This window comes from Panthera onca, chromosome B3, assembly GCF_046562875.1.
Source record: "Panthera onca isolate mPanOnc1 chromosome B3, mPanOnc1 haplotype 2, whole genome shotgun sequence".
Classification (NCBI taxonomy): Eukaryota; Metazoa; Chordata; class Mammalia; order Carnivora; family Felidae; genus Panthera; species Panthera onca.
Genome location: NC_138344.1, coordinates 31,840,769 through 31,858,737, shown reverse-complemented (window position 1 = coordinate 31,858,737; position 17,969 = coordinate 31,840,769). Strand labels below are relative to the sequence as shown.

The 17,969-nt window shown below is 55.1% G+C and overlaps 1 protein-coding gene across 1 annotated transcript in view; it reads left to right on the top strand.

Annotated features, from left to right (window-relative positions):
• Positions 1-1,532: 1,532 nt before the first annotated feature.
• The window catches only part of CCDC33 (coiled-coil domain containing 33), a 107,875-nt gene continuing 91,438 nt past the window's right edge, over positions 1,533-17,969 (top strand). Inside the window, exons 1-2 of the mRNA XM_060618074.3 lie at positions 1,533-1,886; positions 2,774-3,102. Of these exons, the coding sequence (XP_060474057.3) occupies positions 1,577-1,886; positions 2,774-3,102 (639 nt within the window). The 5' untranslated portion in view covers positions 1,533-1,576. The remainder of the gene's footprint in view (positions 1,887-2,773; positions 3,103-17,969) is intronic.

The window sequence follows — 17,969 nt, the reverse complement described above, 5'->3', positions numbered from 1 at the left end:
GTGGCCGAGGCCACCCACCCTCTTCCCTAAATGGCCCTTCCCGATACAACTTACAGAGTCTCAGGCCACCACAGCTGTGGGAAGACTTACCGCCCATCTCACACTTATGGTACCGATGGGGCCACCGACACCCAGAGAGGGAAAGGGACCTGCTCAAGTTCATGTGCAAATCAGGTGACTGGAACTCTGGTCTTCTAAACCCTCTTTGACTCAGTTTCTCCTTGGGGGACGTGAAGAAACTGGTTTTTAATCATTGCAGAGGAAGCATACCACATACATTGGGACCCTTAGTGGGGCTGGCCAATACCATCTGGTTATCTCCTACTTTATGAAAATAATGCGTTCCAATCAAGGTGAATTCAAATGAACTCTTAAATGAAGTCTATGCTACCCGTAAATGTGCTTTTTGGACTCAGAACTGTAGAACCGTACTTCTCCGGTGTTGGGATACGGCAGCCCCTGATAGTACGAATTTCAATCTTTGAGCCAGTCCCAGGACATGTGAGTAGGGCAAAGTGTAGGTATAGATACAGATCTCAGCTCAGCTTCTTACTAGCTGCGTAATCTGAGATTCTCTCAGCCTCAGACTCTTCATTTGTAAAATGGGAATGATTATATCTACGTCATGGAGCCACGTAGACTGCCTGCTGCTCCATGAAGAGTATCATGGATGATGATGATGATGATGATGATGATGATGATGATACTGGAGGCGAAGATGGAGGGATGGTGGGATGGTGATGACAGCAGAGATGGTCGTGGTGGTGGTGGTGACGGTAGAGAGACGGTTCTTACCGAGGAGTGTTCAGAATTTCCCTTTTCTTCTCGGGTATCGGCATCAGGAAGGACGGGTTCCAGCTTGACAACTCTTTGGTGTGAGAAGCTTTGGGGTGTCTGTAAAGTGAAGCCGTGCCCCATGTTGTGAGTTTTGATTGTGAAGGTAAATTGGTTCCGGAAGCAGGTGCTAAGGCCATGCTCCCAGAGAACAAATGCTCTCCCTTTTCCTTTGAGACCCTCTCACCCACCCAACTCAACAACTCCTGGGAATGAATAGGCATGTGGAGACAGGTTGTCTGGACAATGGGAAGTCCTGATTACCCCCTACCCATGCCAGGACTCCTCATCCCTGACCCTGCGCTAATTTTTCCATAGAACTTATCTTCTAGCATATGTTATAATTTACTGATTTCCCATATTTAGTGTCTATTTTTATACCAGCCTCCCAATGGGGTCCCAGCCTCCCTCCCCCACTAGAAGAGAAGCTTCAGGAGGGTAGGAACCTTCATTTGGTTCACTGCTGTATTCCAAATGTCTAAAATAGTGCCTGGCACACATTAGATGCTCAATAAATATTTGTTGAATGACCAAATGCTGAAAGGGTGGGATCAATGGCAGCCTTTGTTCCCCACGACAGGCCCAGCTTCCTGGCTTGTTACCTGGTTTCTCCTCAAACAAACAGAGAGGGGTGAGGTATAGCCCAGCGAGCCCGGTGTACAGGCTTTCATACGGGGCCCAGGCTGGGGCTGTGGGAGTGAGGGGGCAGTGCTCAGCTTGGGGGTTAGTCCCTGGCAAGACCATGGCCTTCAGGGGGCCTGAACCCTGGGTTCCTGCATCCCTGCAATACCAGAGGCTGAAGGCCGAGGAGAAGGAGCTGGATCTGGAGTTTGAAGTCTTGAGTGTGGGGTTTAATGAGGAGGGCAGATATGCCCTGCGGCTTACAGCTGAGAACCCCCTGCAGGCCGGCTCTGGGGCTGGGGTACTGTTGCAGGTAAATGATGGGGACCCCCTCCCTACCTGCTCTGCTGTCACCGATGTCATTGAGCAGCAGGATCCTGGCCAGAACCTCGCCCTTACCGGGAACAAGTTTGTCTTTACTTTGCCCAAAGGTATGAAGTAAGGGTAGTGGCTGGGGGGAGAGAAGGACCCTGTAACTCCTGCCTCAGCCCCTATCAGGGACCCCAGGGAGCCTCAGGGAAACTGGGAGGGGCAGGGTCAGAACTCTAGACTGGATCCCAAAGCTCAGCCTGTGTGATCTTGGGCAAATGCTGGCCCTAAGTCAGCCCTTGACTCCTTCCGTGTGACATGGGGACACTGATGTTGAATACAGGGTTTTGGGTGAGGAAGAAATGAAAGGACACATGAGGAGTGGCTTTGTAAATTTACAAGAGCTGAGTGCACAGCAGGTTTGGGCACAATCCTGCCGGATGTCATACTGAGTAACGTTAAATCCCAGTGCCCTGAGTCCCCAGGCTGAGCACCACTGGACTGTGGGCATGGGGGTGGACAGGGAGGTGGAGACCCGGTCTGGCCTTCAGGAAGCTTCCAGACTAGGTAGAGAGGCAGGAATCTCAAGCAGAGAATAGTTAAGTGATCTGGAAGGAGAAGATCCACACCTAGACTGCGAGGTCATCTAGGCAGGCTACCTAGAGGAGGAGAGATGTGAGGGAATGGGGAAACCAAGTCCGAGGCCTTCAGGTGGCCAAAGATCAAGGACAGGTTGCACTGTTCCCTCCACGTGGCCTTATACAGGACCATGTACCCGAGTAAGAGCCGTCCCATCCCCACATCGGTAAAGCGAGGGGCCCTAGAGGCGTCAACCGCAGGGAAATCTTAGCCAAGCCTCTTAGCTTCCAGCCAAAGGGCAGTCCCCCCAGGTTTCCTGAAGGCCCTGCCAGTCATCTCCACCCCCCGGGGGAGGCAGGGAGACCCCAGACACCGTCCCTGAGCCCATGTGTCTCCCACCCCACACCCCCCACTTTACCCCGCCCTCCAGGGTTCTGCAAGAACGACTGGCAGCACGACGCGCAGCTGCGCGTCGAGGCGCTGCGACTGGGCGGAGCCTCGGGATACCCCGCCCAGCGAGTGGGCGAGGCCATCTTCCCGGTCTTCCCGCGCCCGGACCAGCCCCGCATGAACCTGTGGGCGCGGGAGCATGAGGACCTGTACCGCTACTGCGGCAGCCTGGCCCTGCTGCGCGCCAGCGCGGACCCCACGGCCCGCCACTGCGGGGGCCTGACCTACAGCGTGGCCTTCCGCGAGCACCGGGCCCCTCAGCCTCCAGCCCCAAACTGCCCTCCAGGGGCCGGCCAGCCAGGACCCGTGGCATCACGCCCAGAGCCCCCGCTGCCCAGGCTGCAGGTGGGTGTTCCCTGGGACCCCGCTCAGCTTCTGGCATCACTGCTTCCCCAGTGAGAAGACCCAGAGCCTCTGATAAGCCTGGATGTCCCCAAATCCCGAACTGAGCAACAGAACTTCCCAGGGTGGCCTCATTCAGTTCTGGGGAACGTGCAGTCTGAGAATGGAGGCAGGTCACCCCCAGTCTGAAGGGGATGACAGAAAAATAGAGCAAAGCCCACACAGAGCAGGGACACCACGGGGTGGGATGTCTTTTGCCCAGTGGGTAAGTGTCCCTGAGACCCTTCATTCCGCAAACTCAATCTCACGCGTTGTCACCAGGTTTTGAGAGATGCCCGAAGTGACCAGGAGACAGATGTCTGTCTGTGTCCCCCTTCAAGCCCCTCCAGCTCCCACCACGGCCAGGAGGGACTCAGCCCTGAACCAGGATTCGGGCAGCCTCGGACCCAAGTAAGAGAGTCTGCTGGTCCTTGTACAAGCTGAAGGAGGGTTTCCCAGTATGGTGGTGTTTGGCAGCCGGGCAGTGTGTCTGGTGGGCCTCAAAGCCAGTGTAGGTGGAAGCTGGCAGCCCATATCATGGGTGGAGAAACTGAGGATCATCCCCGAGGATGCTTGAGTCCATTTAATACCAACAACATTTCCTGGGGAACTTAGTGTACAGTCGTGCACGGAATCCAAAGCTAGGTCAGTCCCGGAGCTCATGGTGCCACCCAGCTTAAAGACGGTGGGCACAGTGTTGGCATCATGCAGTCCTGGAAGCCATGTGCTGGAAGGGGCACTCTGGTGAGGGAGTGTGCAGGTCAGATTTTGGAGCCTCACAAAGGCTCCTCAGAAGAGATGTTATTGGAGATGAGTCTCTCGTTTATTTGTTCATCACTCATTTACCCATTTATTCAGCCATCAAACGTTGGTTAGGCGCTGACCCTGTCAGACCCTGCGCTAGGTGGGTGAGATTTCAGGATGTCAATTCTGGGCTTTGGGGAAGGTATTCCAGGCGGAGAGACTAGAATAAGCTGCCTGAGGAGAAGGAAAGGGTTTCAGTGGCAACAGGAGACTGAGCTAAGCTTGGAGCTGAAGGTGGCTGGCTTTTCCTGCAGCCCCTCTCCCGGGCAGTGCATCGGCCTGGGGCTTTAGCAGAGCCCAGGTGGTGGGCTGATCAGGCTCAGGGAGGGCTGATGGGCCAGAGAAAGTGGAGGGAATCAGGGTGTGATGGCAGAAGAGCTAGGTGGCTATTCAATTCCGGAGGCAAAGGGGGAGACCGTTGGTGCGGGAGAAAGACACAATGTGACCTGCTGGCATGTGCCAGGAAGATTGAAAGGAACCCAGGGGCCAGTTTCTCTTGCCAGGTCTCAGCCCGTTATGTGGACCACTTTGGCCCCTGTTCAGCCATTCATTCACCAGTCTATTAACAAATACTTTTGACCGCCTATTGTATGCCCAGGGCTGTGTGCCGGGGAGGCTGAGGATGCCCTGGGTGCTTGTGAGGGAGTTGGAGCTCCCCCGGTTTCTCGGTGACATTCTGCTCTCTCAGGCTGCAAGCAAGCTCCCTGACTTTGGGGCCCTGGCCCCTCTGTCCTAGTTTGTCACAGGACTGCATACACACACAAGAGCCTCAGAACTCAGGGAGAAGCAGTCCCCTGCTCTCTGTGACCGCTGAGAGGCCGGGCCTTGCAGACAGCTTGCAGGCTGCAGCCCTGAATGCATGTGATGGGGCGGCTGCTGCAGGGAAGGGGGGCCTCGGGGTGGCTGAGCCATCCTCAGCAGCTCTAATTTCTGTTATTTAATGCCATCATCTCCCTGCCATTCTCCCTCTTAAAGTGTCAGATGTCTGCTTCTACCAAGACAAGAAAATGGCTTTCAAGGGAGAGGAAAATAGCTTCCCTCCTGGGGGGTCAGCAATCACAACCCTGACGACAGGGTCAGGAAACTGGTAGGGAACAGATAATGCAGCGAGCACCTTTCTGGAACCGGGACTTAGAGGCTCCACACTGGGGCTGGGGCAGCATGCCTGTGGCCAGCTCCCTGGGGAATTGCATGTGGCCTAGAGCCACAGGGACCCTCGAAACCATCCTCCCTCCCCTCTGTGCAGATGGAGAAAATGGAGCCCTAGAGGGAAGGACTTCACCCAGCTCTCCTTGGCTGTCAACTGAGGAGGAGGAGAAAGACATCTGAAAGTGGGGGTAGGGTGAGATGGTGAGAAGAGACCATGATCCAGAAGGTTGGAGAAAGGAGACTGCATTCATTGCATGCAGTTCAGGGCCAGGAATGGATTTCTGGGCTTCAGACGCAAAGGGGTAGACTCAAGGTCACCTCCTCCAGGAGGCCTGTTCTGCATGGATTTTGTTCCTTCCAGACTATCTTCAGTCCTGTATGCCTCAGGCATGTGAACCAATGAATCTATTCCATTTACAACTGTATTGTGAGCTCGTAAGTTGTTCAATTTGTGTGTCAGGGTTTTTTTCTTTTTAATGTTTATTTATTGTTTTGAGAGACGGAGAGTGCAAGCAGGGGAGGAGCAGAGAGAGAGAGGGAGAGAGAGAATATCCCAAGCAGGCTCCGCACTGCCAGTGCAGAGCCTGATGCCAGACTCGAACTCATGCATGACTTGAGCCGAAATCAAGAGTCGATGCTTAACCAACTGAGCCACCCAGGCGTCCTGTGTGTCAGTTTTTAGACCAGAACTGATCATGTTCGTGGGACTCAAGTGTGGCGTCGTGGGCAGAGGGCAAGGGGGTTAGGAATGCAATGATAATGACTAGGCAGCAGGAGATAGGCCTCTGAGTGAGCTTCAGTGACTGACTTTGACTCTGACCCATTGTGTTCCACAGCCATGGCCCACAGGATATATAGCCCTAAAATGACACACCAGTGCTGGTCACAGCATGTCCCGAATCCCAGAGACTCCACGGGAACAATCAATCCCCCCACAGTAACATTACGCCGACAACGAACACCTTCCCTTCTCCAAGTCTCAGGTTTCCTCCTGTGTGTGTGTGCTGGGGGGTGGAGGTTGATGGTGATGAAGGGCAGATCCCCCATGGATGTTTCCAGCAGGTACAGTCAGACTCCAGGATGGAGATCACTCCGTCGGCCCCTGACTCACGGATGGGGGACTGGGGTGCACAGGCAGAGGCTACAGAGGGAAGTTTCCCGTGCATGGGAGGGAGCCAGCTCCAGGTTTCCTGCCACCAGCTGCATGGGTGTTTAGTGGCTTCCTTTCTGGGCAGAGCTCCACCAGACCCATCCTGTCCCCTGACGCTACCTCCTTATCTTCTTGGCAGGTTTAAGGCCACATGGCTGTGCTACCCCAACACCCCCCAGCTCTCCTTCCCCCAGAGTAAGAGGGAGTTTATCTGACTAGAATGAGGGTGGCCTGTCCAGTGCTGGGCAGAAAACATCCCTGGGGTGAGGGGAGCAGCAAGGTGCAGGCCACAGTCTGGCTGCTGGGCTGGCTGGGGTGACTCTGGCTCCATTCTTCCCTGGGGGGGAGGGGGGTGGAGGGCAAGGGGAGGACAACACAGTCTGGAGCCTGGAGCCTGGAGCCACAGAGTTCTCAGGGGCCACATTCCTTCCGGCACCTCACTGGACCTCTCTGAGAGATCCTGAAGGTTTCAGGACGAATTCCCACAGGCAGAGCTGTTTAAGAGCAAAACCTTGGGCTGGAAATTCCCAGTGATAAAATTTCTGGAAACATGAACTTGAAAATTCCTTGCTTGTAGCTGTGGGAGCCATCATGGGGGCTCCCTCACTCTCTGAGTGAGCGATTAAGCGAGCATCCTCCCACTGGAGCGGGAGCTGGGGGAGGGGAGGGTGTCGGGGCTCCCTCCCCCACTCCAGCCCGGCATTTACCTCTTCCAAACAATCGCAGTTTTGTTTCATGGAAACGATTCCGTTCCCCAGGAGCCTTTTAAATGACGCTTTCAAGGGTCTTTTTTTCTTATTCTTTCCATTTAAAACACCTTTTTTTTTTTTTTCTTTTTGCCCCGGAGGGAGAAAAAAAAGAAGAAAAAGCTAATAAAGCAATCACCAAATGCTGAGCACCTGGCTCTAAGCCTGTGGCTTCTGATTGTGGCTTTGGCACCGACAGGCTGGGGGCTTTCATTAACAAGAAGTGGAGAGGAACGGAGCTGGCGGTGGCTGGTCCGGGGCATCCCCTCTGCCCTCTGTCCCTAAACTTCTGGCTCCGTCTCTCTCCCTTTGTTCCCTGCCTCCAGGTCCCTCTCCCCCATACCTTTCCCTTGTCCCCCACCCCCATCCCCTCCGGTCCCATGCCGGCCAGCCGGAGCTCTGGCCCTGTGCTCCGGGCCTTCCGCCTTCCGCTTACTGCCTCCGGCCGGTGCACTCCACGTCTTCCCTCTCCTCCCCTTTCACTCTTTTAAATTCATTGTGCCTTTTATTGCTCGCTATTGCATACGCTGTTTCTATTGCCCTGGAGACTGGAATGGTTCAAGCGGAGAAAGGCACACAATGTGGATTTCATTAACTTTACTGCCTGTTTCATCTCAGGGTGGGGGTGGGGAGCTGGCCCGGCTGGGGGAGCTGGGCACCTCTGTGCTCACACGCCTTCACCACGGTGCCACACCTTTGGTGTCCCTGCCAGCTTGCCTCATCTAGAGAAGCCTCCCCTTCTGCCACTCCCTCCCACTCTCCTGTTGGGAGGAGGATGCCCATGGCCATTTCACAGGTGGGGAAACAGAGGCTCCAGAAGGCAGTGCTTGGGATGCTACTAAGAGGTGGGAGGTGGGAAAGGTGAGAACAGGTTAGACCCTGCCTGCTGGCCCCCTCCCAGGCTACTGTCCCCTAGTCCTTCAGAATAGGGACTATACTGTCGCCCCTCCTCCTCCCTTCCTGAGCTCCAGCAAATACAGATGATTGGAGCAGGTCAGCGCCTCCTTGCAAATGAGGCAGTTTTATGGGCTTTAGAAAAACACTCCGATTGTTCCCTCAATTACCCTGAGCAGATTGAATATATTAATCTCTCTCTTAACTCGAGTGAGACTTGGCGGCTGCCCCTCCCCCAGCCACCAGCACCCCTCTGGCAGCGCGGCTGGAGTGACTCCCAGCCCCTGGCCTTCTTGGCCCTAAGCAGGTCAGCCTGGGTCCAGGCAGCACACTTTTGCTGCCTGTGCGTGTGCGCACACACACACACACACACACACACACACACACACGCACACACAGCGGACAGCTGCTTTACATTTCTCTATCAATTTTCATTGATTTCCTCCTTGGCCGCTATTTGGAAGAGCCTTTTCCTCAAGTAAACTTGATCATGGGGATAGTGGGGGTGGGGGTGGGAGGGAGACTGCAGGCAGCTCCCCCTTCTGCTCCTGTGACAACAGCCTCCAGCTTAAACACACTCTGCCTCAGGCAGCTGAGCCCCCCGTTAAAAGCTACCTGAGGTTTCCCTTTGTAGCTCGATTTTCTTTTATTTCAGAGGAACAAAGGCACTGTCAAGGCGTTCCAGGAGAGCGCTGTCACCCACGCAGGGAGGGATGCAGACCCATCACGGTGATGGAGGGCTGAGGTTGGCAGGAGAGTCAGGGCTGGCCCGTGCTGGCCCAGAGACAAGGACATGACCAGCCCCCTCAGGAAGAGAAAGGCCGTCAACTAAATGTACCAAATTGCCCTGCAGGCCACCTGATGTCCCCTCTTCCTCTTCAGTAGCACTGAAAGATTTTCTCTCTCAGGGACCTCTGAAAGAGACCTCAGAGGTCCCTGGACATAGCAGATAAGAACCTGAACATGCATAAGTTGGGGGGTCTCATATTTATGTCCTTGCCAAGCCTGTCCCTCAGTCCTGCCCTGCCTGATTTCCAGGTCACCTCTATATGCCTTCGAGGTGCTATCAGGATCAGTGTCTGGAGCTCGGCAGGATGGGGTATACAATAGGTTTGGGATTCAGGCAGCTTACAATGAGAGGCAGGTATACTGGGGTCAGATGGACCTGGGTGCAGATCAGTATCTAGCATTTATTTAGTAGCGATGTGGCCTTGTGCAGATTACATAACTTCCCTCAGCCTCCATTTCCACATCTGTGAAATGGAGGAGAGCAATCCTTGTGTCCTCGACTGCTGGAAAGACACATGAACTAGCTTACGGTTGCCTCTGCCCTGCAGGAGGCGTTGAATAAATGCTTGCTGTTCTAGTAATGAGTTAAGATGTCTGTATTGGGCAAAACTGATAGGTCTGGGCCTCAGTTTCTGCATCTAGAAAATAGGGTTGCTTCCTTTTGCCTAGCCGGCCTCCCAGGGGAGGGGTGATGGGAACTTGTGAGCCCCACCCTCTGGGACCCCCAGGTTTGGAGTGGAGAAGGCTGGCCCAGCCTGGGTGCTAGTCGAGGAAGAAGCTCCATTAGCAGATTGTTGTAACTGAGCGTGCCAGATGGCCCTGCTGCCCTTCCCCCCCATCTCCACCTTCCCCCACTCCAGCCAGGGGCTACTGCTGACTCACACCTTCTGGAGTCTGTGTGAGTGAGTGTGAGTGTGTGTGTGTGTGTGTGTGTGAGAGAGAGAGAGAGAGAGAGAGAGAGGGAGAGATGTGTCTGGTGAAGGGGATATGGAGCGGAAGGGGGTGCCTGCTTCTGATGTCCTTCCAGCCAGCCCAGGGGAGGGAACCATGGTGGCCTTCTCATCTCCAGAAGTTACCTTCACAGTGAAAGAAGGAGGGGGGAGGGGCAGGAGGATCCAGTCATGTGGCGTTTTATGGTTGTCTTCCTTTCTTCTCCTTCACTTATACCCCTGGAAGGTGGATGTGCCCCCAGCACACACTCCTGAGCACAGCCACCCTCCTGGGTGCGCGGGTACACACAGAGCCACCACATCTCATTCTGGACAGGCAGGGACCCTCCCCATCACAAAGAGAGATTCACACCAACTCACTGATAGACACACGTGGGTCACACACCCTCCCACACGCAGATCTGTACCTCCTTGGGACCCTCCTGGCTTTATCTCTCTGTACAGAACACCCCCCACCCCTGCCCCAGTGCAGCCTCTACCAGAGGGGAAAGAGACTTGAGGACATGGCATGTGTGATGTATGAGGTGAAATTAAAACCCCATGCGAAGCCAATCTGTAAGAACTGATCTTTAATAAAACAGTGGATGGGGGAGGGCGGCAGGGAAGGAACACTGATGGGCATCCAGCCCTGACCTGGGCCTGTCGGGAGTCAACTGAGACATCCCAGCCTGGGCTTGGGCTGGTTCTGCAGAGGTCCTGGGCTCAGGAGCAGCTGAGGCTAACAGGGCCCCACCCCCCTCCCCCAAGAGATGGAGAATGAGTGAGGATATCCCTCCTCCATCTGGATCTGATAGCCTGCCCTGGAGGCCAATGGCCCAACCTCCCTGAGCCCGGGGTGTTCATCGGTCCATCCATCCATCTGTCTGGCCATCCATTCCCCCAGCAGTAAACAAGGTCGCTGTATCCCCCAACCTTTGGGGAGCTGTCAGGCTGGGTGGGGAGAGGCAGTAGGAGGAGTTGGAGGATAGTGACTCTCCAAGCTGTCTGCGAGGGCTGCTGGGACCTGGGGAGGAAGTGATGGGCATGACCGGGTGGTCATCAAGGATTCGGTCTGCCATAGGAAAACCAGTTCTGGCGGGAGGCAGAAGACCCTATTTCTCAGTTGCATGAGAGCTGTGTGTGTGTAGCTTGGAGCAAAACACTTGACTTAACTGGGCCTCAAGTTCCTCATCTGTACAATGGGCAGAGCAGTGCCTACTGATGGCAAGGTTGTGAGGTCAGGTGAGGAGGGGGGTGGGAAATTGCTTGGCTCATTAAAACCCACCTCACAGACGTCAGGGGAACATCTGATCCCTGCCTCAAAGAAGGGGTGGGATTCCGGGAGAGATTGAGGATCGTGGTTTTCAAGTGGAGAGGACAGTGTGAGCAAAGGTGTGGAAGCAGGAGTGTGGAGGTGTGTGCGTGGGAACAGCAAGAGGGGAGAAGGGATGAAGTGGGGAGAGCATGTTCATGGGATGGGGAGTTGCAGGGGTGCCAAGGGAATGGAGGGCAGGTACTGGCTCCATGTGCCCCAAACCCTCTGCTATCACCTGTTTTCCCAGGCCTCTCTGAGCCAGGCTTGCAAAGCTGGAAGCTGCGAAGCCCACTGAAGCATCAAATGGGTCTTGGGAGGTGGGAAGGTAGCGTTCATAATGTCCATTTTCTGGAGCAGGAAACTGAGCCCCTAGTGGAGGTGGATGGCTTGCCTGAGTCTTCCCATGGAGTCAGTAGCAAAGCCAGGCTGGAACCCAGGGGCCCACCAAGTCTTTTGTCGTTTCAGGTATAGCAACCAGCACAGAGGTGGGAGTGACTTATGGCACTCTGTCGCAGGGAGACCCGTATTTTGGTGAGCTTTCTACATGGTGTGGCGGGGTCAAGGGGCAGCAGTTTGGGGGAACAGTTTTCTTCCCGGCAAGCCAGATCACTGAGGCTTAAGGTGACCCCAACAACGAGTGCTCACTGTGCTGGGTGATTGGGGAGAGAGACTAGGCATGGGGCTGGGGCTGTCAATGGCTCAGAGGCTCCAGGCAACCCCCCTAGCCCACTGGAGTTGGTGGATGACACAGAAAACAGTGTTGCATAAATAATCTCAGGACAGAATCCAGCCCTTTCCCAACCTGAGGGGTGAGAGAAAGTTACAGCCAAGAAGGTGCAGTGGATAAACATGGACCTTGGACTCAGATCCCTGCTCTGCCCCATACCGGGTGTTCCTGATCAGGTCACTTCTCTGACTCTTTGTTTTCTCTTCTGTGAAATGGCTGGGGGCCGGGGGGGGGGGGGGGGGGAGTGATGGTTACTTTGCAGCGTGATTGTGAGGATTAAATCATATGCTAGCCTGACTACAATTCGGGAGCCCTTCCTGGAGGAGAGGAGATTCCAAAGACTTCCAGAACAGAGACAGACTGGAAGGCACCAGGGATCCAGGCTTGGAGGCAGGGGCGGGACACACATCCGCAGGCCTTCTGCTGCTGCGGGGAGGTGCCTGATTCTTCCGCACAAGTAATGTGTGTTAAATCCTGCTTCTGTTCCAGGCCTGGCCTCTCAGAGCTCTTGGGGAGATAAGAGACCACAGCGAGGCCACTGTGGTCCTTGGATGTCAGAGGGGAAGCCACTGGGTCTACTCTGGGGGAAGGGGGAAAGACTTCTACCTTAAATCCCTGCTCTGCCATCTTCCTGCGCTGGGACTTAATCCCTCTGTGCCTCCTTTCTTCCTTTGTAAAATGGGGGATGACAGTGCCCCCCAACACACACAAGATTGTTGACTTGAATATGCAATGAATTTAAAGAAGATATTAAATACTCACAGAACATTAGCTATTATGATCCTTGTGCTGGGTGAATGGCAGCTTGCCGGATAGACAGGTTGGAGGGCTACACTACAGGGGGAGGGAACGTTTAGGCAAAGGCCCAGAAGCTTGAGAGAGCACAGTTTCCTTTGGGAACTTGGGGGAATAAAAGGTGGGGAGCGTGGGGTCAGGTGAGGGGCCGGCCATGGGGACATACCCAGGAGAGAGAGGGCGGAGTCTGCCCCCACCTCTCACCCAGCAGGAAGCCTGCCCTTGAGTCACTGCTGGGCTGGAAGGCGGTGGGGGCCACGTGGAGCTGAGGCCCTCGGGTGGGCATGGGGGAGGGAGGGTGGGGAAATATTATTTTAATCTTCCTCTTAAAGCATAATTGCTTTTTGTCGGCGGGTGTTCCGGGAGCCGCCTCCCCGAGAGATTGCTTTGCAGGCTCCTGTCCGCCAGGAGCCAGGCAGGGCTGGGCCAGCTCCGTGCTGCATTAATACTCCGCAAATGCGATTTCATGGCCTCAAATGAGATTAGGGCCAGAGGCTGTGCTCTCTGGTGGAGATGGTGGGCGGTGTGGGTGAGGGACTCGCGCTGAGTAGGGAATCTGAGAGGGAGGGAATCAGGGATCCCAAGCCTGCTGGCCCTGAATAAGCAGTTTCCTGTAACTGGAGCTCCCCTGACCTGCTGGCTCATCCCAGCTGCAGAGCAGGCCCTGAGGCCCTGTCTGGTGGCGTGGCGGGTGGTGGGTGGCGGCTGGGGTACTCTGGGCTGTCTCCCCCACCCCAGGCTCCCCACAAGCCCCTCAGTAAAGGCAAGGGCTGTGATTCCAAGTATAGTCTCTGCAGCCATGTGGCCTGGGTCTGAAGCTTGGCCCTTCTGCTCCAGGCTCTGCCTCTGTTTTCTCATCTGTGAAATGGGGACTAGAATAGTACCTATCTCATGCCTATTTGTGACAACTGAGTTCGTGTCTGTAAAACGTATAGATAGGGCCTGCCACATACCAAGTGCTTGTTGAGTGTTTGATTTTACTATGAGGTTCACACATCAGCTATTTGTGCCCTAGGAGGGGAGAGAAGGCCACTGAGGGCTTGGACCCTGGAGGAAGGAGGATTATCTGGGGGGCAGTCACCATTATCCTAGGCTGAAGTGGGAGCTTCTGGGGAACTACAGGGAGAAGGAAGACATCTGATGATAATGTCATCCCTCACTCATTCAGTGAGCACCCACCTGGCACCAACTTTGTGCCAGGCAATAGCCTGGCCCCTGAGGATGGGACCACCAGGCACAGTCCCTGTCCTCAGAGGAGACAGTCCCTCTCCCAGAAAGTAATAGTGGGTCATGTACCTGGGTGCAGAGAGGCCTAGGGGCTGTGGATCTGATACCCCTGGGTGGGGATGGGGGCAGTGGGAGAAGGTTTCAGGGCAGATTTGCTAGAGGTTGTTCCATTTGTGTCTTGAGGACGCATCATGAATTATTCAGGCTGGCAGAGGGACGACAACAGTCCAGGCAGATGGAGCAGTGAGTGAATGTGAAGGTCGGGAAGCTGGAGAGATCAGAGCCCATTTCAGGGGGCCACAGGCGTGTAGTGTGGCTGGAGCGTGGGTGTGAGGCAGGGATCGGTTTCCACGAGGCTGGAGAGACTGGGGTGAGTAGACTGGGAGGCCTTCCGGGGTCTCCTGAGAGAACTCCAATCTCTCCTGAGAGCAGTGGGGCCCTCCTGAAGTGTTTACTGAAACAGAGGAGGGACTTAGTCACATTTGTGGGGTTGGAAGAGTCAGGGCGAGGGTTCACCCTATGGCACCCCCAGCCCGAGTGGACCCCGAGTGGACCCCCTCCACTTCGGTGGGTCTGGCTCCTGCGCCCCCACCTGAGGAAAGGGAATGGCAGGTGGCTTCCATTGCTTACCCCTTTATTTAGTTCTTTGTTAATGAGTTATTGATTTTTCAAAAGAAAAATGCCCCAAAGCCACGTTGCATCTTTAGCAAAGTGATTCACGACGTGAAGATAGGCCCTGGGCCGCCCCCAGTGAGAACTCTGGTTACCGAATGCTGAGAAGGCTCCTTCAACAAGGCGGTCAATAAATGTGCCTGCTCAGCCAACAAGAACAGCGCGCCTGTTACAATCACTCCAAGTCCCCTATTGCAAAGTGGGGGCCACAGGGGTTCAGGTGGGCACACGCTGGTGTACACGTGGAGGAAGTGTGGTTCAGTGCCGCCCGCCATGTGCCGGGCCTCTGTTCTCTCACCTGCTCCTCACCAGGCCCCTGCCAGGTAGGCTATCCTCGCTGCTTTACAGAGGAGAAATTGCCGCCCTGACAGGCCAGGGGACTTGCCCAGATGCTTGCTGCGGGGCCTGCCCGAGCCAAGGTTAAGGCCAGGCAGCCTGCGGATTCACCACCATAATTATAGGAGGTGACCCTCCTGAAGTCTGCCACTCAACAGCCAACAGATGAACACCTGCTGTGTATACCACTCCGGCTGCGGGGACGTGACGTGGTGTTTGGAGAACAGAGACTCTGTAAGAGAACTGCCTCAGTTGACGCCTGTCAAATTCTGGGGGAGGGGCAGGGACTTGGCCAGGTGCCACACCCCTGCCTCTGGTTTATCACCTATTGGGGGTGAACTCAGCAGCACAGACACAGGCAGGTGTCACCACGGACAAAGAGGACTGTTCAGAGCAGGGGATGAAGGGAGTCAGGAATGCTTCCTGGATGAACTGTCTTGAGCCAGACCGTAAGGACAAATTGAACTTAGGTAGGAAAGCAGGAGACTTTTCTGGCAAGGGGTCTGCCAGGAAGGTGTGGCTGTGCGGAGGGGTCCGGAAGCTGGGCACAGAATGGGTCTGGGGAAAAGGGAGACCGGGGCTAGAATATCTGGTGGCGGGGGAGGGCATGTGAAGGTTTGAGCACTGGGTGGAGGTGTCCGTATTTCACCCTACAGACATTTTTTGCTTCTCTGGCCCATTTCTGCTGGGGAGAACCTGCCAGGTCCCAGTTTGTTCAGCAAGGAAAAGAACAAGCATTTTTGGAGCACTCAACTGAGTATCAGTGCTAAGAGCAGTACCTCCATTGCCTCATTCAATCCTCAGAGCAGCCCTGATTTCCCCTCTGTATAAAAAGGGACACCAGGGGCACCTGGATGGCTCAGTCAGTTAAGCGTCCGACTTTGGCTCAGGTCACGATCTTGCGGTTTTGTGAGTTCGAGCCCCGCGTTGGGCTCTGTGCTGAAAGCTCGGAGCCGGGAGCCTACTTCAGATTCTGTGTCTCCCTCTCTCTCTGCCCCTCCCCTGCTTGTGCTCTGTCTCTCTCTGTCTCTCAAAAATGAATAAATGTAAAAAAAAAAAATTAAAAAAGGAGGGACACCAAAGCTCAGAGGGGGTCACTATTCTGAACCAAGATCACACAGCTATAAGCTTCGCTAAGTTTCCCACACCGTCCATCCTTTGCCTTTCCCAGAAGCCCAGTGCAGTGGACCAGACGAAATACAGAGAAAGTGATGGGGGTGGAGAGTGGAGGGTGGGAGGAATATGGAGGATGTCAAGGGGTGTGGGACAGGACTAAGGGGAAAGGAAGGCCAAGTTTGCGGGCCCTGGGAGACACTCTTCCCTGGACTGGCTGCAGGGATATCTAGGCCTAAAGGGACAACTGGAGCTGGGCCCTGGGACACAGCATGAGGGAGTATGGACAGCTGTGAGTCACATGTCTGCACAGACTCTTCCTGCTGCACAGTAAGCCCAGTGCAAAGCCATAGGAGGAAGCAGGACCTTTCCTTCCCCAAGAGCCAGCCTCAGATCCAGTCCAGTGGCTTGCCCTCCATAGCTGGAGGCTCCCTAAATGGCTGTGTTTAACCCCTGGCCCAACTTCGGGGCAGGTCCAAGTACTCTCTCCTGGAGGGGGGGGGGGAGGGTTACCTATTAGCTGTGAGATCACTCATTACCTGCTTCTGCTCACACTGGAATCTGAGTCATCAAAGCTTGGGGCTGGCCTCTAGGCATTTGGGGAGCAGGCTCATTTCCCTTGGCTGGGGGAGGCAGAGTACCCCTTACCAGGGATGGGCAATGAGGCAAGAGGAGGAACTGGGGAGGCAGAGGGAAAGGTGAGGTTCATGGTGTTGTTAAGTAGGAAAGCCACATGCAGTCCCAGGCTGATGGCATTCTCATTGGCCAGGAGGAAGCAGTTCTGGGGGTAGGGCTAGTGTGGCACAAGAGTGTCACAGGGGTCCTTGGCCCAGGGAGCTGGCCAGCCCACAAATGAGGTGGTAGGAAGGCCCTTCTGGTGGCTGCTGAGTGTGCAGGGCTCGCTAGCACTCCGGAGCCAGACCGCCTGGAACCAGTGCATTTATCTTCTTCCCAGGCAGGAAGGCCAAAGGCTAGGGCTCCAGGGGTACAAAGCTCAGATGGCTGGTAGGGCAGCTGGGTGAGAGCCCAGAGCCCACATGCAGGGGGGTGAGGGGCCACAGTGAAGCAGGGAAGGGACTGGGGTAAAAATTTGAGGAGATGTGATAGCAGGAACACTCTCAAGCCCTGAGAACCAGTGCTCACTGGTTTCCTTAAACTTTGCTCCCAAAGTGTCCTGCTGGCCTCTCTCAAGCCCTGCTGCAGAAGGCTGAACTGGGCCGTGAATGGCTCACGTAGGCACTGAGGCAGCACTGGTCCCCCCTCCCCTATCTGCTGCTGCAGCCTCGGAGACTAACAGGAAGGAGGAGGCACAGTAAGGTGGCTGGGGAACCATCCCTGAGACCCTCTCCACCTGTGCGCCTGCCTGGTGGGGATGAGATGGGCCCAGGAGGCAGGGGCCCCACCTTCAGCAGACCTGGGAGGGAGAAAACTGGCTGTGGGACTCCCAGCTTCCATCCCCGGCCATCTGGGTGACCTTGGCTGGTCTTTCCAATCCTGATTGTAGGTGAGGCCTCAGTTTTTGAGGCCTCAGTTTTTGTCTCTAAATTGGGGACAGCTGCATCCTTCCTGCCTCTCTCTAGACTAGGGGTGGAGGGGTAAGGAGGAGGCCTCCAGAAAGCCATAAGCTCCTGCCTCTTGTTGCCAGGATGGGCCTGCTTTGGTCCCCAGACCCAGGAAAATGGGAAGAACCCTCAATATGGGCTCTAAAACAGCTGGCAGAAGAAAGAGGCAGGCCGCAGGAGTTTTCCAGACACCTTCAACCCCACCCAGTACCCCAGATCTCACCTTTGCCAGACCAGGGTTCTGACCATGTTTCGGGGCCCGGTTCCCATCTAGCCTCCCTGGGGAGCAGACCTCACCCCAGGCCAAGGGCCAGTCACTCCTCATTCTGCCATCTCACTGCCCGGAAAAGGACTTCGAACCGCGTCTGGCACAGGGTAAGTGCTCAATAAAAAGAATTGTTACCTTTGTAATAATTTCTTGTGGAGCTCAGAATTGGATTTGTCGGCCGTCGTTAGCTATTTATAGTTTATTTTCAACAATATAATGAACACCCATTAGCTGACCGCCCAATCTAAGAGACGTTACAATAACATATCTACTTATTCCCCATTCTCTCTGTCACCTTCCGGCCCAGCCGCCAAGAAGG